Source organism: Juglans regia, chromosome 1, assembly GCF_001411555.2.
Source record: "Juglans regia cultivar Chandler chromosome 1, Walnut 2.0, whole genome shotgun sequence".
Classification (NCBI taxonomy): Eukaryota; Viridiplantae; Streptophyta; class Magnoliopsida; order Fagales; family Juglandaceae; genus Juglans; species Juglans regia.
The window spans coordinates 7,084,785-7,109,704 of record NC_049901.1 but is presented as its reverse complement, the minus strand read 5'-3'; the positions used below and the strand labels follow the sequence as shown (position 1 = coordinate 7,109,704).

Genomic DNA, 24,920 nt, shown 5'->3' with positions numbered 1-24,920 from the left:
CATCACACTTCCAAACAGGGGCATGTGGACTTTACAGCAAGTCAGACACATTCCAAATTTGAAGAAAAACATAATCTCTGTGGGACAGCTTGATGACATCGTTATGTAGTAGCGTTATCTGAAGGAGCTTGGAAGATCACTAAAGGTACACTGGTCTTAGCGCATGGTAGGAGATCTAACTCTTTGTATTTGACATTAAGGTCCAGTGATGTGCATGGAAATATATGAGTACAAAAAGGCATGTTTGATCGCGTGAAACATATGAGGAAGCCAAAAGGAGTCAGCTTTGTCGTTCCTCATGAAAGCCTGAGAAAGTTGGCTAAGGTTGTCAAGATCAGTTTGGGACCGGATGCTCCTAATGCAGTTGGAGTTGTGAGTTGCCCAGTGGATGTACTGACTAAGGGCGATGTATGTGAAAAACTGAAGTTGAGCTTGACTTCAATTCGTTTTCTGGCTTGAAGATGAGAGTTGTGAGCTGCAGAGATGATAGGGCTTGACTGGAAACCGTTGCTGGCATGTGGAGACCCAGTCTCCAAGTGGGAGATTGTTGGGGTGGAGATTAGTTTTGGAGCTGAAAATCGAGAAACAAAGAGTTTGTTCGACGTGCGCTCGACAGTGAGCTCGAGCGAAACACAAACCCTAGTCTTCGCTCGAGTCCCGCTCGACATCCCGCTCTAGCCAATGTTCATTGGTTGTTCGCTCGATACGCGCTTGACATATCGCTCGAGTGAAGAACGTAGTTTTTACCAGCTTAGGATTTCCAACGCCGTTTATTATAAATATGTTATATGTGACTTATTTTGTACGACTTTCAACATATTTTGAGATAGCACAATTGTCAAGTGAGTGCATATTGTGTGAGAGAGTAAAAAGGATTAGAGAGTGTGAGTTGAGATTGAGTGATTGTAATCTCTTCTGGTTAAAAAGATTTCTGCAATTCTGTGGACGTAGGTAATTTGTCGAATCACGTATATTGTGTGTTGTATACTTTATCATGCTTGCTTTTACTTTAGTTTGTCATCGTTGATATGTATATGTCTTTTGCACAAAAAAGAGTAGACAGTGAATGAGATCCTGCAATACTTAAAATTGAGAAATTCTTACTTTTTATAATGGTTTCAATGATGCTCTAATTGAACCATTGACTTTTTTTTTTTTTTTTGGTAGTAATATAAAGTCATATGTGGCTTGAATCTCCTTTGAGGTGTTACATATCCTATCTCAACAGTAATGGCAGAACCATAAATTTGTTTTAGGGGGCAAGCAAAGTTAAAAATATACCAAGATCTTTTTTGTACTATTTTTATATACTTTTTCCTGCAAAATAGAAAAATATGATAGTAAAATCTAAAATAAAAATAAAATATATTTAATGCAACCTATATATTAAAAAATATATCATGTGGCAAGAACATTAATATATCATTAAAATAATATAAAAGACACTTGTACAAACATATCAAATAAAAAAAAGTACAAAATGTTTAAAATTGTAACTTACATTTTTTTTAAATAAGCCATCCGACTTCCTTTTATTTTTAGTTGTAAGTAAAACGTGTCATCACAGTTTTATTTTACGTGAGATAGGTTTTATTTGTTTTATTTTTATATTATTGGTCTAAATTTTTTTAACATTGAGGTTATTAATAATTAATCTATATGATCAAGATAATTTTATAAAGGAAAGGTAAACACAAGATGAGATTAATATAATCTCTATTAAACTATAAAAGAATTAATATGTATTAATTTTATTTTAAAGTTTAGGGGGCCAATGACACCTCAAGCCTCTTAGTGGATTCATCATTATCAATAAAAAATGTGAGATTTTAGCCTGTCCATCTAGGATAGAGTGGCCTGACGAGGTCATTATTAAGTGATATATTATTTTTGGAATATATATAGACTCATATATGGTCCCTGAACTTCTTCAATTTGCAACGTACTGTATGCTGATCTACGTGGCCCTATTGTTAAGCTCCATATAATATGCTTTTATACGCTACGTACCAAATCAAGGATTTATTAATGATAAGGCCAGCCCTATAACTTTATAAGATTATGAACTCTCTAATTAAGTACCTTTTTGCTAACATCGTCGATATTTATGGACAGTTCCAGATACCCTGATCATGACCAATTCCTATATATATACACAACATATATTTTAAAAAAATGTTACAGAAACATTGCATGCCCCAACTTTCTAATTAACTATATATGCTACTTGCATACTGTGCAAAAGCCACGTGTAAACAAGGTGACTCGTCCAAGTACACTAGTGATCTTATTCAAAAGAATAATGTTATATACAGTCATGAAATGCACAAATGCCGTACAATCACTTTGAAAAAAAGTGAGGTTAATTATTTAAAAATTTATTTATTTTCATGTGAGTCCTGTATTTATTCATTTTTTTCAAATTGATTGCGTGACGCTTGTACACTCATGACCAATATTTTGAATACCGTACTGGACGCCGTACCGATCAAGGCACTGGAACGAAATATTTCGGTACCGGTACCGTTTCGGGATAACATTTCGAGATAGTCGATATATAAATAAATTATATATAAAAATTATATTCTAAAATAATAGTTTATATATAAATAAATTATATATAAGTACATATATATATAATTTATAAATAGTCTAGTCTGAATTGGGAGCTAAAAAATAAACTTATAGTTTAAAAAAAAATAAAAAATAAAAACACTGGCCGAAATATCGGCCGGTACAAGCCGAAACGACCGGTATTTTGGCCGGTACAAAACAGATATAGTACCCGGATGGCCGGTACGAAAAATTTCAGCCGTACCAACCGGTACGGTACGGTACAAAATTCACAATATTACTCACGATTGCAACTAACATTTCTCTATTTAAAATATTAATTATTACTTCTATTACCATATAAAACGTACATTTAGCAGTAATCTAGAAACTTCTTTCGATTATAAAAATACAGCTAGAACTTGATCTGCTGCCATAAACAACCCATAAAGCATGCAATTTAGCATATATTATATCCTTCTAATTAAAATACCTTAAAAAAAAAACGGGAATTATTGTTTAGATCAACAGATGGTACACACTTATTGGAGCAAATTAAGCCCTTAAGAGCATTGGCATTGGCTTCATCAAAAGTCTAGCCAAATGTAAAATTTGATGAATTTCATCAAAATAGGGCTGCATTAGATTAGTCAAAGAGATAAATGTGAAACTTTGAGCTACAGTAAATGGATAAGTTTATTCAAATTTGAAGGGCTACTATTCACTCATCAAATCTATTTTTTATTCACTTTTAATCTCCAAAGGTCTTTTTTATTCACGTTTAATCTCCAACCGTCTTGTAATAATAATGTAAAAATAAAATAAAATTATTAATTAACATATGATTAGTGTAATTATAAAATATGAAAAAAAATAAAAATATTTTTATGAAAATGATGAATTCAATGGTTAATTCAATGTAGAGTTATGGCTAGGAAAGTTTTAGATTTATAGAAATCATGTACTTTTCATCAAATTTTAAAGATAACTTTGATGAATCCAATGCCAATGCTCTAGGAAATACCAACTCTTGCTCTTATTTTTGCTGAATCAAGATTCTGCGCGTCATCGGTCCTAGATGTGATTGACTGACTGTGTCGGCTTTGAGTGTTTTCCTTTCGGCATGGACTCGATCATCAACAGTTTTTGGGGGTGGGGGTATTATTTTAAATTGCAGTGGCGAAATACCGTACGATGTCTAGGACCAAGAAGACACACTTGTTCCATTCTAGTTGGCCATGGAAGTTTAGGCAATTTGAAACCAGGTGTCTTTGTAACACTTGGTCTCAAACTAGAGGGAAGATGGTCGCTTTCTATGATAAAAAAAAGAACTTGGGCAAATTAGTCTGGATTCAAAGATTTCTTCGATCGTGCTAGTAACACTGATTTGAAGGGTATATATAGAGCTAAGACATTGAGGACTCTTTGCCATACAAATTGGGGACAGCCTGCAAAATTATTTAGATCGAGTGAAATATTAGCTTGGAAAATGGGGTCGGGAATTCAAGAACAAGGGTGGACGAAAGGTCCTTGGACTCCTTCAGAGGATAAATTGCTTTGTGACTATGTCAACTTGTACGGGAAGGGACGATGGAGCAGTGTGGCCAAGTGCACAGGTAAATACTGCCGTTGCACCATGTTATAAGAGGGGACAGAATCAGGGAGAGAGAGAGAGAGAGAGAGAAGGGAATTTTGGATCAAGTAGAGCCAACTTTTAGTCTTTTTGTCCAATCTTTTGAGCTTCGTTTTTGCTATGTCTCTTATATATAGGACTATGAGTCTGTGATGTTAGACCTTGTTCTTTATGTTTTTCCCATTTGTTCAAAAGTTCATTGTTGGATAATATTTTAGCATATGGAGTACTAGAGATCAATAGGAGGCCATAAATATCCTTTCCGTCTCATAAAAATTGCATCCATATTTGACTGTTTTTATTTGTCTTATCAGGTTTGAATAGGAATGGCAAGAGCTGCAGGCTAAGGTGGGTGAATTATCTCAAGCCTGGGCTCAAAAGAGGCCAATTAACACCCATAGAGGCTGGCATTGTTATTGAATTGCATACTCTCTGGGGTAACAGGTAATGCATTCTCTCTCTCTCTCTCTCTCTCTCCCCTTAATGTCTTACAAGTAATTTTGTTTCTCAATGCAACATACAGGTGGTCAACCATTGCAAAATACCTGCCTGGGAGAACGGACAATGAGATAAAAAACTACCTGAGAACCCATTTCAAGAAGAAAGACAGATCCCCTGAGAAGAAAGAAAAGGGTACTAAAGCAATAATCCCAAAACAAAAACAACCACCACAGACGCAGGAGCAGTTGCCACAAGAGAATGACATGATCAAAAGGGCGATATCTTGTGGAAACAGGACTCCAAGTGATCATCATGAGCAGATTACGACCGAATCGCAGGGAGGAAAAGAGATGTTTTTCATGCACCACCCCACTAATTTGGAGGATCAATGCTTGCCTGTGACGTGTCAGGATGTGGCATCATGGTTGGATACAATCAGAGAAGAAGACTTATGTGGTGGCCCGAAGAACCTAGACAATCATCCCAAGGGCGTCATGGATGATCATCATGATCAAGCTACTGCTGCAGGTTTTTCTTGTGGCCGTGTGAATTCGATCGATTACTTCTACAATGAAGACTACATTTTCCTGGAAGGCTGATCGATCGTGCATCTAACATGACATGATGCAGTTTTTATGAAGACTCTTTAAGTAGTTCTTATTTCATGTTTTAGTGAATAGAAGCTGGGAGGCTTTGCCAAGACATAGTGTACTACTGGGTTGATTCCATTTCAAAGTAAAAAGCCAATTTTTTTTTTTTCCCATAACATTCATGTACGTGCACTTGCATTTGAGCTTGTTTTGTTGTTTATGCCCATGTTACAGAACTCTCTGTCCCTACGATCTGTCCAATGTAACACATTTGGAAGCAATATTAGATGATTTCCCAGGCAAGGTTGTGATCAGGAAAAGAGATCCTGAACTTAGCCAAACAAATTTTGTAGGCCCTTTGTGCACGCCATAATCCCATTGTATAAGGTGAAATCCCTTCGTTTTTATTTTAATACATGAAAAATAGAATATAAATGATATTTGTAGTCATAGAGTGTGCAACGCACTTTTTTGAAAAAAAATGGATAAAGATGTAACTTACATGAAAATTTTTTTAATAATGTATTCTATTTTTTTTTTCTCAAAGAATACACGGGTGTTGTACAAGCCATAACTATATATAGTATTACTCGAAATAAAAAATTAGAATAGGACGAAACCGCGGGGGTGTTTGAGTATAATGGTGATTTGGGAACATATTTTCCTATGATATTTCAAAAAACTGCCCAATTAGTGAGGTTATAAATATACGCAATAAAATTGATACTTCTGTATAACGTTTTGAACATTAGTTTTTTTTATAAAAAAAAATCCATTCATTGAAACCCTGATTGCAAAAGAGATTGATAGAGTCCAACTGGATCCACTGTTCCAATGGGCCTTCTTTTATGTAAGCCCAAATAGTCAAAAGAAAACGAAAAACAATTTGATGGCCCATGCAGGTCTCGAACCTGCGACCTTCGCGTTATTAGCACGACGCTCTAACCAACTGAGCTAATAGGCCGCTTCGATTTTGTATCGATATATTAATAAAATGGATTTAAAAATTGAGGAAGTTTTGATAAGGTTGGGTGCTACGGAAGTGAAGTGGCAGAGAGTAGACAGAGCAGCAGAGGCTACCAAGCAAGAGATGGAGGATATAACGGCAAGCGAACTGGCCGGATTTGGGGTTGGCACTCTGCTCGTATGCGTCACCATTGCTGCCCCAAGAATCGATGCCTTCATCTCTGCCTCCCAGCGCAGGTTAACTAACTTCTCAAGTATATCTTCTAGAATCTCATTATTTTCCGGATTTTCTGTTCTTCCCTCTTTTCGAACCCATGATTGTATATATTAAGGCACATATCTCAGCACATGGTGCTCACACAGACCCTTCTGGAAGAATTACTCAACAACCAGATTCGGGTGCAGCAGGCAGTGGCCTAACAAACTCTCCACTACAATGGAATATTCTAGAAATACGTTTTTCTGTTTTCTGATTGCCACCTATTGGCTATTGTGATCTATAAATATGCTATGATATTGTACATTGTATTGAAAAAGAGATATAAAGAATACAGAGCTGCTGAAATACAAATGTCTTGGTTGAGACCTTTTATCAAACACTTTCTCTGCCTCTTTATGGTATCAGAGCTGTAAAAAGGACCCACGTCCATTTCTGCCATAGCTCCTCACCATGGAAGCCGACAAATCAACCTCCACTGTAAGTCCCACCATTATCAATTCAGCTTCCCATTTCATCACCTTGAAGCTTTCCATAGACAATTATTTGCTATGGAAAGCTCAAATTCTTCCATTCCTCAAAGGCCATCAACTCTTTGGATATATTGATGGCTTGATTCCAATGCCTTCTCCAACTATAGATGGAAACAGCAACCCTGATTACACTAAATGGGTGTTGCAAGACCAACTCATAATTTCTGCCATAAGTTCTTCCCTCACTGACATGGTCTTAGCACAGGTGCTTGAATGCACAACCTCCCGCGAGGTCTGGAATACTCTTCACAGTTTATTCTCAGCACAAACCTCAGCTCATATCATGCAAACTCAGTATCAGTTGGCCACACTTAAGAAAGGTTCTGAATCCATAACCGAATACTTTCATAAAGCTAAGTCCCTAGCAGCGTCCCTTGGTGCAGCTGGCCAACCCCTCTCCTCTTCAGAGTTTATAATTTACCTTCTAGCAGGCACTGATTATGAATCTATTGTTACTTCTATCACCACTCGCCCAGAACCATTGTCTTCCTCACAAGTCTACAGCAATCTCCTTAATCATGAGTCACGGCTTGATCATCAAACCCAGTCCCTGCTGTCGGGCAGCTCTCTTATGGCCCACACCACCACCTTCAAGCCTTCCTTTACTCCCTCCAATTGAGGTCATGGTCGCGGTCCTCGCCGTGGCCGTAGCAGTGGTTGTAGTGGCCATTTCTCAAATTCTAGTTTCGGTTCTAACCAATCTACTCCCAGACCCGTTTGTCAAGTGTGTCAAGAATCTAGCCATACTGCTTTATCTTGCTACCATTGTTTTAATCAATCTTATCAAACACCTGCACCACCATCTCTTATGGCTCACTATACAGCTCTTCCAACATCTACGCCCCACTCAAATCACTGGTTTCCAGACACAGCAGCTACAAACCATTTCACCTCAAATTTTTCAAACCTCAATTTGGACTCTGTTTCATACCAAGGCTCTAATCAAGTCAGCATTGGAGATGGCTCCTCTCTCCCCATTCAACATACTGGAACTGCACAAATTCATACACCTAATGGAAAATTTCTTTCACAAGATCTGTGTAAATTGAGAATTGGAATATTCTTATGGACAAGAATGTATATGGGGTTCGGTAAAAATTGTTTTTTTTTCTAATGTTTGAGTCAATTTCGGTACGATATGATATCAACCACCTAATGTTGTGATTGGAATTAACTATTTGTATGTGGGGACTTGTATTGAACTAAGCTTAACTTGTTTTAAGTAATTTTCTCTAGAATTTGCGATGGAAATTGTTTTCCCTTCAGTTTATAAAGCTTGTCAATTGGAAGAAGGCTTTTACTGGATATGGGTTAACATAGTTTACGTAATACGTAGTTGTGTATTCTGTTTTTATGAACGTACTTTATTTTACTATGTGTCTTGCGCACTTTAATGGTAATTGTAGTGCTAACTTTCTATAACTTCTTGGGTCTTGTTGCCCAAACAGATATGTTTTGGTTTTAGCATTTAGCGCGTTCCCACCTGCGGTCTTATTTTCTTTGCCTGCTCATGGCCTTCCTTTTGTCCTTGAGGATGCATGGAGGCTGGATTAGGAATTGTGCCTAACTTTATGGGGACAGTCATGAAGATGAATCAGCACAGAGTGCAATTTCCTCACACTCAGTGGTACAGCTTGGGGGCAAGGAGGCCCTACCCTCCCCCCTTCCAACCCAGTCTAGCTTCGACCCTGCCTCCATAGAAAACTATTTCTTGTTTCATAAAAAAGACAAGATTGAGATTTTAAGGAGTGATACCTATAAAAAAAAAGATTTTAAGGAGTGGCGAGTTCCTGTATAATGAAAGCTGAGACCTAAATTTATAGTTTTTGGTCTTTGTTTTTCATCTTAGTTCTTCTCCAACTTGAAGAGTGCACAGAGGTTTTTTGTAGTTTGAGAGGTGATTGCCAAAATTGATATCTTGGGGAGTGGTTGTAATTTAAGTGGTAGTTTGAAGAGGATTTGTGTATTTTACCCTTTACTTTTTAAAAGCTCGAGGGAACTTCTCTCTAATTTTTATCCTTAAGTTGTATTCATCGAGATTTGGGCAAAAAAAAAAATTAGTTTTTATATGACGAGGAACTCCAGACTTTGCAAATGAAATATGCCTTTTACTTGTTTAAACCCAAACCTGCGTAATGTGTCCCCACCAACGAGATGCGGCTCCTAGAAACTGTTTGCACACAAGGGTTTGAATCTTAGACTTGTGGAGAGCATACCTTTAAAACCAAGGCCCTTATCACTTGAGCAAACCCCTAGGGGTTAAGTTTTCTGCGAAAACTTGATACACCATCATACTTTTGTTTTGTTATAGTGGACTTACTTGTATTGCTTCAGTCTGTGTGTATGTGCTTCAAGGTTGGGGGCGATGTGTGGTTTCCATGTGGTTTTGTGCCAACCTTTGTATCTTAAATCCACTGAGCTTCTGTGCTTGCTTGTATTGTCCATACTTCACAAGTAATATATGCTACTTATAGGTGGAAAATCATCTGCAGTGGTACTTGTTTTGAAGGTATGATATTAGGTTAACCATATTTTCTCAGTTAGTCACTAGTGGTGGCCAGTTCTATATTAACCCAGGAACTGCATTATTGTTTTTACTTAAGAAGCAGGGGACATCTCTCATTTGCAAGTTTCCTCATGATTGTCATCAAGACACATATACTAAGCTATCATTGTCAACGCATTTTCCACTTTCATGGGGTTCATCTACGACTAGATTTATGTAAACCTTCTGATATGTATATGATGTATATTCAACCTTGAATGTTCAGCTCTTTGGGCATGTGCAAGAGATGCGGCAATCTGAAGATGATAGCATGCACAAAATGTAAAGGAGTAGGAGTTGTCAGAGGTGGACCATTTGGGTTTAATCTTGACTATGAATTGTACCAATTGCTTGGAAGTGGTGGGTCAAAGGTGCAATCCACTGCCTGCACTAAATGTCAAGCCAGGGGCCATTTCTCCTGCCCCGATTGCTGCAAGATTTAATCTGTTTGATTTTTCTCAGATGTTGTGAAAGCTTTCCTCTCTCACATTGTGCTCTCTTCCGAATTTGAATAATTTCAAGATTTCCTTTTATAGTCATGTACTGGGAACTAATTGTATTGCATACATCTAATCTAATCAATGTAAAACATATTTTACATGTATGTACATAGAATGCCGGCTGTTTATGATGTCTGCCGAATGCATTGCCTGCTGCCCATATCCATTTGTAACCCCAACTAATCTTTTTGGACTATAGGCTTTATTTGGCTTAAGCTTTCCTTGGTTATTACATTCATTCTAAAATGTCAGAAACTTATGCTGCTTGGTCCTTCGTTGCATCGATAAGCACAATCACGATACAGCTAGTACCTACCATTTCTCAGGGGACAATGCTAGAGCCACCGCTTGAGGCTCTCGCGAACTCTACCATGTATTTTTTTAAGTTGTTTTTTATATAAATTTTGTTCACACTTTTAAATATTTCAAAAGAATAAAATAAATTTAGAACATTATTAAAAAAATATTTTTTTAATAAAGTAAAAATATATATATATATTAAAACATACTTATTTAATCACAAAGTAAAATAAAATATCATAAAAAATGTTGTGAACTTTTTTTTATTTTTTTAAAATATTTAAAATTGTTAAAAAATCTATAAAAAAAACTTAAAAAAAAAAACACTTGCTAGAGCCCAACAGGAACCGCAGTGGTAGGTCTAACATTATTCTTTCCATGATCTTGGCAAATCCTAATTGTGGAACATTAACCATTTCCAATGCTCATTATACAATAATTTGTTTTGATAGGTTTAACTGGATCTGCACTCGAGTTTGGTAATTAAACACTTGCCATAAAACTCTTAATACAGAATCAAGATGTATAGGAGAACCCAAAGAACTTATCGGCATTACAGTTCTTGTTTGTTCAGATCGATCAGCTTGTAATAAGTTACAAATAAGTTACAGCCTTGATCACAATCTTTTATACCAACCTTATGAATCGCAGCCAAAAACTCTTGATTTCCCTTTTTTGTGATATTTCTGGTGTTGCCTAGCTAGCCGGAATCATGTGTGTGTGTATTTATATATGTTTTTTTTAGCAATTGAACTTCATTCCCCCGAGAGAGAGAGAGAGGATAGAATTAACTTGAAACATGAGAAAGTGGAATTATGCTCTATCAATCACTACTCCTAAGGTAAAATCTACGGAATTGTGACTTCAAATATATACAAACACATCATTTTTTTTTTTTTCAAGTTCTAATAAGTAATGCTGCCTCTAGTTTTGTTTATGGAACTATTATGGGAGCGGACGAGAGAGAGAGGAGCATTTGGTTTAGATGCCCAGAAGAGAGAGAGGAGAGCATAAATGCGTTGAAGCATGGGTGTCGCAGAAATATCCGGAGGGGCATTGAGCGGTGCCGATGGCCATCTTTAGTGACTTTGTCTGTATTCACCGACATGATTGATAATTACGTTTGGGTTTGATTTGATATGTGCACTGTGTGTGCGACACTCATTTATGTTCTTCATCTCTTTTCTATCCAGCCACGATGTTGACCCCTCTCTCTCTCTCTCTCTATATATATATATATATATATATATATATATATATATATTTACAATAACTTCTTGCTTATATTTAATAAAGTTTTATATGATTATTATTATATGGATGTAGGAAAAGAAAAAAATTCAAAATATATATCTATGTATGTCCCCCAATTGAGTCGGGAGTTTAATTAGAGGAATACAAGTTATTTTATTTTATTTTATTTTATTTATTATTATTATTTTCAAATATCACTTAAATACAAATATTTTTTAATTTTAAATCATCAACTTTTTCATCTAATTATTAAAACTTTACAAAAATTTAAACAAAACTTAGAAAATAATACAAGTTTTTTAAATTTTTAAATAAAAATTATATTAAAAATTATATTTTAATTTTATAATAATTTTATTCTATTTTTCTTACCTTTTTTAAAATTTAATAAAATATTTTAATTCAAATTATTTTATTATTATTTAAAAAAATTCATCTCATCACATTTTATTCTCTAAAGTCTAAACATTCCTTTATTCTCTAATTTGTGAAATATTATAAAGAGATTTGAAGCCCTCCCCGGCAGGCCCCTTCTTTCAGCTTTCAGTGACGTACCTTTTGAAAAGGTAGCTTTAGGACTGTGTTTGTTTGGAGCTTCGATATATAAAATGTAATAAGCTTTTTCATAAATATTTTAGACAAAAAGTACTGATCGATCAGTTCGGCCATGAACGAAAGAAGAAGCAATTAATAAATGTTCAACGAGATGGGAGTACAAGAAATTATGATGATGATGTCAATTGTCAGATATTGGGAGAATTTTGTCGAATGCATTAAATGAAAAATCAACAGCAAGTCCTTAAGACTAGACATCTATTCAATCTACCTCGTAAACTGATTTAGTGGCTAACAAACCATCTACCATCTGGCATCAGCAGTTCTTAAACACAAAACTTCATGCTAACGACATCATTTCAACTTTTTCTTATAGGGTGCGCTACTATGCCGACAGCAAAAAAGTTTCTTTTTTTTCTTTTTAACATATTTAAATACGTTTAAAAAATAAAAAAATATATTAATATATTTGAAATTACTTTCTTAATTATTAAATAAAAAATAATAATATTTTAACCAACTATCAAATAGAACTGTCAAAAAGAATAGATGTAGTAGTATTTTTCTTTCTTATAAATATAATTTCATATATCCATCATACTTAATTTTATTATTTCCGATCTTAGAATATTTTTAATAATATTTTTATTTTATTTTTTAAAATATATTTTTTTATTATACATATTTTTTTCATCTAATCTATCATTATTAAAAATATAAAATTTTAAATATATTATTAACACTTGTTAATATTCTATAAATTAATTAATATATAATATTAATTAGTTAATTATATAGTAATTATATAAATTAATAATATAATTTTCATCTAATTTATTATCATTGACCATATAAAATATTTTTTTTATTGAGTTTATTACATAATCCACATTAATAAGTTACTTAATTTAATTGAATGTTTTAAATAATTTTTTTTATTAATTATTTAAAAAAATAGGCTTTGACCGACTGGACCGATAGCTATCGGTCCAGTCCGGTCCCTATGGGTGTTCGGTCTGAAAAAATGATGGTCCGTCGCCGGACCGGACCAGACCATTTACACCCCTAACCTTTCTATTGAATCTAATAAATTGGAACTAGATTATATATAGAGAAATGATATTTGTAACTATAAAGTGTGTAAGTGTCGCACATTGATCCTTTAGAAAAAAAATGAGTAAATACATATAGGGTTCACGTGAAATAATTAATTTTTTAATATTAAATCGTATATTTTTTCAAAAGAAATATATAATACTTATATAATTAATAACTGTATTTAACATTAATTTTAAGATAACATTATATTCAATCGTAGATTATGAAATGATTTTGAAAAAGAATAAAAGTTATTTTTAAAAAATTAATTTTTTTTTATGTACATTCAATTAATATTTATTTATTTTTTTTAAAAAATTGTACAATACTTACGACTAAAAATATGGTTTATTTTACTTTTATATATAATTCGATGGTGGCGGCCCCAAAGATTTGATGCAAATGCGTGCATGTGCAAAGACAATATCTAGAGGGTGGGGCCCCCCGGCTACAGCCTACAGCCCATTCGGCCGCCCTCCCCGTGAGAACCGAGCTGCAGTTGTCCTGATCAGTGATCATAACGATCCATCGATCTCAGTCGTAGCTTTGTTCGGAATGCTGCCCATGGAGACCTAGTCCCTCGTATTCGTAGCTAGGTTTATAGCTAATCATGCAATTGCTAGTGCATTTCAGTCCTTCACATTTTCGAGAAGGGGAAACGAGAAATTAAAAAAACAAAAAAGACTCGGCATGACAGTGATCGTAAGCCACTCAGAAGACGACACGAGGAGATCCATTTTAAGAAAGGTGACGAACGTGCTGATACTTCTGAACACTGTTTGAAACAAATACTACGTAAAAAATTATTTAATCCAGCGTACGTAGAAATCGACCACGCGCTGTCATGTCTCCTATCGGACGGTCCTCGTACCTCGATCGCACGTGCATGTGATTTCTCATTTCATCCATATATACTTCAAACTACAGAATGTGATTTCCCACACGCCGTAGGCACGAGTGGGAGACTAAATATTCTAAGAAAATAAAAATAAAAATAAAGGATCGTATGAAACTAGATGTAAACACCAACCACTAATTAAGCTTCATTTCAATTTATGGAGTAGGTTGAAAAGCTGAGGTTAACAAGTCCCGACTGAAATAACCAGAGCTAGAAGACAATCTATCACACAACTCTCTCTCTCTCTCTCTCTCTGGTTTTTTTGAATCCAACTTTCTCTTGTTTTTCATAATTTTGGTTATGCTTGGGTACAGAGTAGTTCTACACACCCAGGAAAGGGAGGATTGATTTCTATCCAAGAGAAGAACGCTAATTCTCTCAAAAAACGAAAAAAAGAAAAAAGAAAAGAGAGAAGAACGCGCTAAAACAAGGAAAAAGAAATAAAGAAAAGAAAAGAAAAAAGGCTGTATATTTATATAGGGAAAGAACAGGTTTTGAGATAATTAGGATATGGGGAGGGGAAGGGTGGAGCTGAAGAGGATAGAGAACAAGATAAACAGGCAGGTCACGTTTGCAAAGAGGAGGAATGGGCTTCTCAAGAAAGCCTACGAGCTTTCAGTTCTCTGTGATGCTGAGGTAGCCCTCATTATCTTCTCCAACCGTGGCAAGCTCTATGAGTTCTGTAGCAGCTCTAGGTAAAATATGTGCTCATGTTGCTGATCTCTTTTGTCCCTATAGATCATGTCTAGGACCTGTTAATTTGCTTCTTCTTGTCTCATTGATTTTATTCCTGGATTTTGGATTTCATTTCTTCGTTGATCTTCTATTTCTAAGGGAGCTTCTGTCAATTATTAGCACTCACACTACTACTGATCTACTCCCCACCCTGGCTGGCCTGATCTCTCCATCTTTAATTTTATATTTCTTTTATGTTTGAATGCTAGTTTCACCATTCTTTTCTGATTTTTGTTCTTTTTTGTCCTTGTACTGATTTTTGAAGCCAAGTTTAGATGCTGATCGATCTGATCTTATACGCACAATTAACATACATGTTTCTTAGATAATTTCTTTGAAGGGAAATATGCACTATGAGATCTGAAACATATTGGCAGCTTTCAGCTGTCTGTTCATAATTAGGAGATCCTCAAGTTCAGTATAATTTCTCTCCCCGACTCGCCTTTGATTATGTGTGTTATCATTTGACGTAATTTTCTCGGAACCCAACTAATTAAGGATGTCAATTTAATTTAGACGTGCCATGATTTTGTTTTTGTTCCTGATTTTGTTTTGTTTATTTATTTTTGCATTATCCTCATTGTGAAGAGATCATGACTTGCTAAACCTAGGTTCTCTTTAGTATTCCGGTTCTGAAAATTGCTGATGCATCCGACATCGCATGAGGTTTAGGCTCATGTGTTTGGCAAGTGAATTAGTCTCGATATATTTTATTATTATTCACAAATTATTTATTATTTTTTTTATTAATACTATTCATAAATAATATGAAATCACTTCACCATCCAAGCATATATAACCTCATTAATTAGTATATTATCCTGAAAAAGCTGATATTCAAAGACACAGATCTTTATATTATCTAGAAAAATCGCCGCAATTGATCTTTTTTCTTGTAATATCTGAGAGATGTACCATCCTTAATTTTGGAGTTGGTATATATGGCTTGGCTAGGGAATTGAAGTTCTTTTCCATTATTATTTCCTTCTCAAATTCCGTAATATTGACGCATCTTTCAGCGAAGCATCTGGTTAAATTATGGGTTAAGTTGTGCTCCTTTTTTACGGATTTTAATGGTTGTTGTTTAGCATTCATTTTTTTTTTATAGAGAAATACTCCAAGCATAAAAAGATTACATAAAAATAATTCTACAAATTGACGTGACTTAATGTTTGTTTGTCAGATTGTAAAGTCACTTTTATTATAAAGTAAATCTGACGGATCATATGAAGCCGCGTCACTTTGTGGAATTACTTTTATGTTATATATTTGTGACTGTAACTAGCACTCCTATTTTCATAACAAAGAATTGATTTTTTGTTGTTTCAAATTAAGGTTTTAAAGGATATATATGAGGTTTGGATAGTGAGTTGAGTTGAGATAAAATGAAATAAGATGAGAGTTGAAAGTTAAATAAAATATTGTTATAATATATTTTTTTAATATTATTTTTGTTTTGAGATTTGAAAAAGTTGAATTGTTTATTATATTTTGTTTAAAAATTTAGAAAAGTTATAATGATTAGATGAGATGAGAGATAAACTCATTATCTGAACAAGGCCTAAAATTAGTTCCATTGCTAGCTAGCTAGGTTATTGGAAATATAGGTGATCAAGTCCTCATAGTTTTTCATTCTTCTCAATCGAGAAATCACGTTCATCTAATTTGATTCAGCAGATCATATTTATTAGATGTAGGATTTATGATCTCATGCATTAAATCTTAAAATTTACTTGACTTAGATTAATTATGCATGGAAGATTAATACTTATAAAAAAAGATATCATTTATGGAGATTGAAGGAGTACTGAATAATATTCTAGTTCTATCGGTTGGTTAAAAAAAACGATAACATTGTTCAATGTTCATGGTAATTAGAATGTAGGAACAAACTAGCTAGGTATTGATATTTGTTAATTTTAAAGTAATATAATATGATTTGAATATATATATATATATATGTCTGTTTATTAACAAACTAAACATACTGCTAATATATAAATTTTTCACATGCATCAGCCTAGCTATATATATAAAAAAATATTGGTGTTTTGACTTTCTTTATGAATATAATCAGTACTGCTACAGTAAGTTATGTTGTACACTCAAGATCACTTGCATATGTAAAAAAAAAGGTTTAATACTCTGGCACAACTAAAGATTTTGGTAAATTTGTACCCCCTACCATCTCTAATTTAGATTTTTTTTTTTCCATTGATACTGTTAATATGTGCTACTGAAAGTTTTTTGTGGTTAATTATGCATTATTTTTTTAGACCTTTAATTAGCATCGTTAATTGAAAGTGGATACAACTATGACACTACAAGAAAAAAGAGTATTTGTAATTACAAATTATTTACTACGAGAATGATTACGAATTATTTTTATAGGAAATACCCGATCAAAAATAAACAATTTTTTTTGTACTGTGCTTGATCTCTAAGAATCAAATAAGATAAAAATCTTAAAAAATTGCAAAAATCACCTCTCTTTCTAAGGCCCCTAGCTGTAGCTAGCTATCCTTCCGGCCATGCATCTTTCCCTTATATATATGCCGCTTGTTATATGCTGTAGAAAGAATATTTGTTGTTACTAGCTAGGTTAATGTGTTTCGGATAATGTGATCCTCGATATTAGTCCATGCATTAATGGCATTGTCCATCCACCATTAGAATATCCATTCACAATAATATATATATATATATATATATATATATATATAATAGTGTACGTGTTATAATCATTTTATTGTTAATAATCTAAAAATTTTTAAAAACACTTTTTTCAAAATGTTCGATGTTAATTAACATTGAATTATGATAACCATTTCAACTTTAGGATTTCTACTATCAATAAATTTTAATTATAATCCTTCCTCAAACTTTGGATCTAAACGACCGTCGGCCAAGGTACTATATAGTCATTAGTGTCAGTTGTTTTGCTAAATTGACACACACAACTCCTTGTTAATGTTAATTGCTTGTCAAACTGGCTATCTCTCTTAATGTTCTACAGAAAACTATGTGTTTCTTCCCTCTTTGAAGCCCTTTTATTTGCAACTCCTATTATCCTTGTCATTTTCTTCAAAACCCTTTGTCCGTTTCCCTAGTGAGAAAGTGAAAACTACATTGTGCACCTCGAAGTATCATTGTTTTTTCAATTTATAGTCTAAATGATCAAAATTACTAGTTTACAATACCCCAATATTCTGAAAACTTGAACACTTAGTTAACACATAGACATTATAATTGTGTGATTCAAGTGGTTTTAAATTTTATTTGAGACTGCTAGACCAAACTAATGACCATATGGGAAGTGACTAGACACTCCAAATACAAACACGAGATTCTCAGCTCATCTCATTTTTAATTGACCACGACCCTATATGATTAGCATAATAGGGCGATCAGGTAATTTCGGAGGCACAAAAGTTGCACTTAGAATTGACCATGTTTATGTGCAGCTTTCTTAAGATTAGGTCATGATCATCTTCTCTTCGATTAGATAATCTGCACTAAATGTTAGGTCATCAATATTGGTTTGGATAATGAAATCACCCATCTATACGGCCGATTTGTAGATTGACTACGCATCTTGATTACATTAAAAGTGTAATATTATTTATCATCCTTTTATTATTTCTTGACGTGGCAATATCAAGGTGAACAAATACTTATTACCTTCCACTTATCTATCAATCATTTCTCTCACCATCAAGAAATCATGAAAGGATGATAAATAGTATTTTTCTACAATCATATAGGCGCGCCATTAAGTAGCTAAGCTAAATTATGAAAGGAAACAAATTGTAAACCTGCCATGCATGTGCTGTATTTCATCCAACAAACCATGAATTTCACAAGTGTAATTATATACAAACTAGATATAAAAGCATTCCCAATGCGTTTTGTAAAACCCATATTTCTGTAAAATTTGAAGGAAAGTTTCCCAAAAGTGCCGTCCAATAGATCATGATGTGTTTCTTATCTATTTTCAAGTTTTCTACAGTGTTGCCGCTACATGTAGCATGGACTTTGCACAAATGTAAACATGTTATAATTATTTTCTCTCTTGTACTTTTTCTCATACAAAATATTAAAAAATATAATATTTAAATGATACAGAAAAAAAAATAGATAATTTGATGTATAATATATTGTAAAAGTCAGTATATAAAATAGAAAAAGTGAATTTTGATAATTTATTTTAAATGATAGGATAAATGAACCATTGGGAATGCTCCACCAAAATTCTCATGTGATGTATAACAAAAAGATGTTAAAGCACTTGGTTTTAATCTTTTAGAAGTACATATTATTGGATAGGAGAAAGATCATCCATTGAATTTGAGGGCCTCAAGTTCTTGCTCAAACTTAAGGATCTTAATTAAGTGGAAAAGAGATATATATACATCCACTAAGTGATCCCTAGAACATTAATTGAGCACTTCGATCTTGCTGCTGAAAAATCTAAACTAGTGGAAATGATCCCGCTTGACACAATAAATGTATAAATAAAAGAATTTAGGAATAGGTTACTATTCTGCTCACCTGAATGTTGAGTAGGCGAATGAAGCTAGAAAAGTCTTAAAGTTAAAGAACTCAACTTAGCAGCTGTAGGCTACGTACTCTACATTTCACCATCTGCAACATCCACAGTAAGATGTGGGGAGGAATACCATGCTTGCAATCAGTTGGAGTCCCGCAATCATACTTTTCATGCTCCAAGGAAATAAATAGAGTCTATCGTATGCTTGCACTGACAGTACTCATGATGCACCAAGCAAGCCAAGATCATGATAGGCGCAGTAGATAGATTGGCCTGAATTTTGGCCAGTATCTACCTAGCTGCTATCTTTGCACTCACAATTCTCAACTTCTTGTGTCGTACCATTGACATAGACAATGAAAGTACCGATCTAAGTAATATTTATTTATTTAGTTAATTAACGTGCAGTAGAATATGAAACATACTACCTTTTTTTCGCTCCGAATTAAGGGGAGACCGGGGGATACATGCATATTAAATGTATAAAACAACTAGATTGATCATAATTTATGTCTTTGATTATGCATCCTTATTGGCTTTTTCTTTTTTATATTCGTACGTCCAGCATGCTTAAAACACTTGAAAGGTACCAAAAATGCAGCTATGGTACTGCCGTGGAAGTCAACAGACCTGCCAAGGAGCTCGAGGTAGCTTAACTTTTTTAATTTATATGCTTAAGATCATAATGTTTTGTTTTGGGGCACCAAAGGAATTGTATGCATGCTTCGATCGCTCTTTAGGCAGCTTGTAGTGTGATGATGAATTCTATTAGAACGTGTAAATTAGATGCCAATATCTCTTTATCCATGTCTACTATTTTGTTTCTCATATCCTAGTGGTTGTCACGAAATATTGTAGCAGAGCAGTTACCGGGAGTACCTGAGATTGAAAGCTAGGTTTGAGTCCTTACAACAAACTCAGAGGTAAATACCATTTATTTTTATTATCTAGTAGTAGTACTGTTGCTTCAAAAAATCATCTAGTCGGTTATGCATCATGTTTTGTTTATGAGCTAGCACTTCTGCCAGGCAATTATGCATAATTAATCACTAATTGAAACATGATTTCTGCATGGTTTTCCAGAAACCTTCTTGGGGAAGACTTGGGCCCATTAAACACAGACGACCTGGAGAAGCTTGAGCGCCAACTGGAGTCATCCTTAAAACAAGTTAGGTCCACTAAGGTAATTATAATTAACAGCTTATGCATGCACCAGTAGTAACCGATTAACATTAATTCCTTTGCTCGAGTATTAAACCTAATAATATTTGAACATGATCTGATCCAGTAGTAACGCACATTCATGCACTTACAGTTATTGAAGCAATAAAAATATTGTACGTTAGAATGATGCTTTGATCTGATCAATAGAGAATTATCGAACATGGGAGAGGCATATCATGTGTTTTTTAGCTGGATAAAGGTACTACTGTTAGTCCAGAAAAACATAGAAAAAACACTTGTGTCGGTTGATCTAACATCGTTGACGTTCTCAAAAACTCATGTGTCTCACCCTGTCTTACGCATGAAGGACACTGAAAATTTGGCAGACAAAATCTGAAGGAAAGTCATGTAGGGGAAATTTTTATATATGCTCAGAACTTGAGAGAGGGATTGAGTGCGCGCGGCAGAAGCAAATTATAGGAATATTTATTATTTTTATATATCACTTGAGAGATCATTCAACAATATCATATATGCATGATCCGACGTACGTGCATGGTTGGTTACTTTGCATAAGCTTGTTTGGTTTTCTGATTGTATTCCTAATTACCATGCATTAATTATTATTTAATTGTCGCCGTCGGGCCAATTAAATTATTCATAGAAAGCTTTATATATACTTATAATAAATAACTTGCCCTTTGCTTAGGGCTGAAAAACCAATAAAGTGCGGTTCCGGCCCAAAACAGACATTGACCGACCGGCAGAAGGGTTTGGTCTATATTTATAATTAACTCCACTGAAACGTCTAAGATGTGCTCATTGCAAGTCCTCCAGCTAGCCATCTTAGGTACTGAACCAAAATTTCCTGGAGTCGTAGACTCGTAGGGCTTTTCCTAGCACCAATGTTTTATGCTGATGCTTGCTGTGGTCATGTGCTTACTATGCAATTGCTGTGTTATGAGTTTTCTGGTTTGGTACTTGGTTAGTTGCCTTTGGTTACTAGCTAGGCTAGCTGTGGGAGCTGTTGCTATATAATCACACATATAGACGGCTACCCTCTTGGTCTCCTAGTTGGAGAAGTGTTTACATTATGTTAAAAATTCACTGTATATATCCGGCTGAAAAGTGAATGGACAAGATTGGAAGATTGATGGAAAAGTCAACTTATTTTTTCACTTAAAACATTTTCGTCTATTCATTTTTCAAATATGAAGTATCCAGTGAATTTTTAACAAGATGTAAGCCAAACCCTTTCTAATTGATCTATCAAAAGAGCATGCGTGATAGCTTCACGTGAAAAGTGGAAGAAAGTAGAATTAAAGTCTTATGAAATTAGATAGTCTACTTTTTTAAAAGAGATCATATAGTTAGACACGGTCTTAAAGTTTGGTTTGGTTACACTGATCATGAGATGAGATGAAAGTTGAATAAAATATTGTCAGAATATAATTTTCTTAATATTATTTTTATTTTAGAATTTAAAAATATCGAATTGTTTTTTGAATTTTAATTGAGAGTTTGGAAAAACTGTAATAATTAGATGAAATGAGATAATTTGTAAAAATAAACCAAATTTAAAAGGCTCATGTGAGAATATGATCTATATTGCTTGAAAATCTTATAGAAAGGAACCTTATTCAATAAAACACTCACAAAATCCAAAGTACAACAAATACATTGTGAGTGCAACAAGTGGATTATCTCTCTCCCAGTTATACATACTAATCACATGCCATGAGAATTTATCGATACCCTTTGATCTCTTATCTCAATGTAGACTAGGAATCAGGCAAATAACAAGAGCTAGCCAATCAAATAACATAAAAAGTGAACCAAAGTACCGGTTTTTAAGAAATTTAATCGCACCTCATGATGAACGTAGAAGTAAGGTCTGACCACATCACACGAACATCATGTGTACGCAACATCTCGATCACTCGTCAATTTTCTACAGAAAAACACGTTAATATTATGTCATATATATATATATATATGGGAAAGTATATAGATGACTTTGTCTACAAAATCACATCTTGTTCTAATTTCTGAAGTATTTCAGACGTTGAAGTACGTACGTATATTTCCAGCGTCAAGTACTGAGTGGAGATTGCTGACATTATTTCTAATTTTCTATGCAGACGCAGTGTATGCTAGACCAACTTTCTGATCTCCAAAATAAGGTGCGCTGATATGGTACAAAAATGATATATAGTAATCCTCTTTACTTTGCTTCTAATCTTAACAAGCTGCTGGTTAAGTACAGGAACAATTATTACTGGAATCAAACAGAGCTTTGACGATCAAGGTAATTACTCTCTGGTTCATTTTCATCATCATCCAGCGTTCAATTAACTAAGCTGCATGAATATGTGGAAGAAGCACTCTCGGCATGATTTGCTTCTTCACTGCTTTCTTCAGCTTGCGTTCGCGGAGATGATCTTTTTCAGGAGCCATTTGAAAGTTAATTTAATGAATTGCGTAGACATTGAAGGGTCTATCATCTTTTTCCGTCATTCCTTTTTAATTTGCCTTACCCCTTCATGAGTAAACTGCATCCAAGTTTGATTTTGGGAGAATTTCTTGGGTTTCTAAAAGCATGAAAGATGAAAACTTTCGAGAAAACCCATTACATTGCAGGAATATACTTGCTCACTTTTCACTTCCCATGCCAGCATATATGTCATCAGTACTGTGACTTACCCTGTTCTTCAACAGACACTGCTGCTTAACTGTCCAGCTTTACCTGACATCAACACGATTGTTGACCACACAAATATGCTTTAAAGTTTCTTTCTTGGCAGCTGGATGAGATTTGTTCAAGAAATCACCTTCGACAATCATGGGAAGGCGGGGAGCAAAGTTACTCATATGGTCCTCAAAATCCTCAAACTCAGGGGTTCTTCCAGCCCATAGATTGCAATCCCACATTGCAGATGGGGTAAACGTTCAAATTAACACCATAATTAATAGTACTACTCAATTCATTTCAACATCAAAATTATTCACTATATAATATCTGCTTTCTGCATGTCATTAATTCCTTTCTGGACACAGGTATAATGCATCTGGTTCAGAGCAGATAACTTCAACAAGCCATGCCCAACAAATCAATGGGTTTATCCCAGGGTGGATGCTTTAATTAGGTCAATGTGCCAAGCGCTACCTGCAGCTTTTTTAATTTACCTAGCTACCAAGTATTTGCTTTTTGGTGGTGGCAATATCTAAATGGTTTGATCAGCATTTGTAACCCATATATATTGACATAAAAACAGCACCGACCGATTTTCTAAGCATTATGGAACTCTTAGCCACGAGGCAAAGCTGGTATGTATAGAGTTTATATATAATGTTTCGAAAACCCCCAAGTCCGGGCCGGAGTCGAGATATTATTTTGGTTTTAAGACAGGTAATTACCATAAGACTCTGGTTTCAGCTATACTACTTTAAAGTTTGCTGATGATCTTGATATATAGTTTTTAAGTTATTTTATTCTAAGTCAGTATTAATATCAATAATTAAATTATAAGATTTGATTTGTTATATTTAAATTTTAAAAATTATCTTTTATATTAAATTATATCACTAAATATTTTACTTGATATTTTATTTACACCAACTTATAAATAAAAGAATAGTATTATATTCATAAAGAAATTATATAAAAATAAATTTATAAATTAATATAATTTTATAGAATCTTAATAAAAATAATTTTATAATACGATATATTATATCAAGTTGTAATAATTTATAAATTTATTTTTATATAATTTTTTTATATTTAAAGTATTTTAAAAAAGGGAGTGTAATGCACTAAATTTGCCCAAGTCAGGTCTGGAGCCAGGCCATAATTAAGTACAACAACAGCCCAAGCCTAGTTTTCTGCACTATTTTCAGAGTCTAGGCCCAGGTAATCATGACTTGACTAGCTTATTTGTTACCGTTAAATTAACCAAAACAAGCTTTGTTTTATTTTGATGGACACTTAAAACTAAAAGGGCCGAAAGTATATTCCAAAACCGCAAGTTTTCATTTTCAAATAAAATGACTTAAAACTAGTCCTTAGGACTCGTTTGGATTCGTAAGTGATCTCAGCTCATCTCAACTCATCTCAGCTCATCTCAACTCATCTCACTATTATTCAGCAACTTTAACTCATAAATCTCACTACTATTCACAACTCATCTCATTACTATTCACAATCCATCTCAGCTCATCTCAAATCATCTTAAGTCATCTTCGAATCCAAATCATCTTAAAACTTAAAAGCGTGACCTTTGCTTCACTTTTTCGGTTTGTCATGTTTGTGAATTAAAGAGCTTTTCAAGAGAGTTATAGAAAGAGATTATTCTCAATATCTAAAACATCCTTATACCAAAAAAAAAC

General features: G+C 34.0%; 3 protein-coding genes and 1 non-coding gene across 6 annotated transcripts; 3 read left to right on the top strand and 1 right to left on the bottom strand.

The window, feature by feature from the left end:
• The first annotated feature begins 240 nt into the window (after positions 1–240).
• LOC108987984 (transcription factor MYB61-like) lies at positions 241–5,226 on the top strand. Its single transcript, XM_018961064.1, has 4 exons — positions 241–408; positions 4,001–4,169; positions 4,501–4,630; positions 4,710–5,226. Exons 1-4 carry the CDS (start codon positions 241–243, stop codon positions 5,224–5,226), a joined length of 984 nt encoding a protein of 327 aa, XP_018816609.1.
• An 881-nt stretch (positions 5,227–6,107) lies between these two features.
• TRNAI-AAU lies at positions 6,108–6,181 on the bottom strand. Its single transcript has one exon. It is a non-coding gene; the product is annotated as a tRNA-Ile (tRNA).
• A 70-nt stretch (positions 6,182–6,251) lies between these two features.
• LOC108988113 lies at positions 6,252–10,093 on the top strand. The gene is made up of 2 exons (XM_018961234.2): positions 6,252–6,420; positions 9,705–10,093. The coding sequence occupies exons 1-2, from the start codon at positions 6,308–6,310 to the stop codon at positions 9,919–9,921; spliced, it is 330 nt and encodes a 109-aa protein (XP_018816779.1). The 5' UTR covers positions 6,252–6,307; the 3' UTR covers positions 9,922–10,093.
• A 4,141-nt stretch (positions 10,094–14,234) lies between these two features.
• Positions 14,235–23,827, top strand: LOC108988112 (agamous-like MADS-box protein MADS2). Of its 3 annotated transcripts, none has more exons than XM_018961232.2 (8): positions 14,237–14,778; positions 19,933–20,014; positions 20,229–20,290; positions 20,451–20,550; positions 22,673–22,714; positions 22,798–22,839; positions 23,336–23,472; positions 23,589–23,827. In XM_018961232.2, the coding sequence occupies exons 1-8, from the start codon at positions 14,594–14,596 to the stop codon at positions 23,671–23,673; spliced, it is 735 nt and encodes a 244-aa protein (XP_018816777.1). In that variant the 5' UTR covers positions 14,237–14,593; the 3' UTR covers positions 23,674–23,827. The 3 variants fall into 3 exon arrangements, with proteins under 3 accessions (XP_035539208.1, XP_018816777.1, XP_018816776.1); XM_018961231.2 differs by having other exon boundaries at positions 14,239–14,778; positions 20,226–20,290; XM_035683315.1 differs by lacking the exon at positions 23,589–23,827 and having other exon boundaries at positions 14,235–14,778; positions 20,226–20,290; positions 23,250–23,339.
• The last annotated feature ends 1,093 nt before the right edge of the window (positions 23,828–24,920 follow it).

Bases quoted from the DNA above. Each gene is read 5' to 3' on its own strand.
- LOC108988112 (XM_018961231.2), top strand. From the start codon at position 14,594: ATGGGGAGGGGAAGGGTGGAGCTGAAGAGGATAGAGAACAAGATAAAC. The intron at 14,779-19,932 runs GTAAAATATGTG...TCGTACGTCCAG, and splicing joins GAGTTCTGTAGCAGCTCTAG to CATGCTTAAAACACTTGAAA. The intron at 22,715-22,797 runs GTGCGCTGATAT...GGTTAAGTACAG, and splicing joins TTTCTGATCTCCAAAATAAG to GAACAATTATTACTGGAATC.
- LOC108988113 (XM_018961234.2), top strand. From the start codon at position 6,308: ATGGAGGATATAACGGCAAGCGAACTGGCCGGATTTGGGGTTGGCACT. The intron at 6,421-9,704 runs GTTAACTAACTT...TTGAATGTTCAG, and splicing joins ATCTCTGCCTCCCAGCGCAG to CTCTTTGGGCATGTGCAAGA.
- LOC108987984 (XM_018961064.1), top strand. From the start codon at position 241: ATGTTTGATCGCGTGAAACATATGAGGAAGCCAAAAGGAGTCAGCTTT. The intron at 409-4,000 runs GTATGTGAAAAA...AATTGGGGACAG, and splicing joins ATGTACTGACTAAGGGCGAT to CCTGCAAAATTATTTAGATC. The intron at 4,170-4,500 runs GTAAATACTGCC...TTGTCTTATCAG, and splicing joins CAGTGTGGCCAAGTGCACAG to GTTTGAATAGGAATGGCAAG.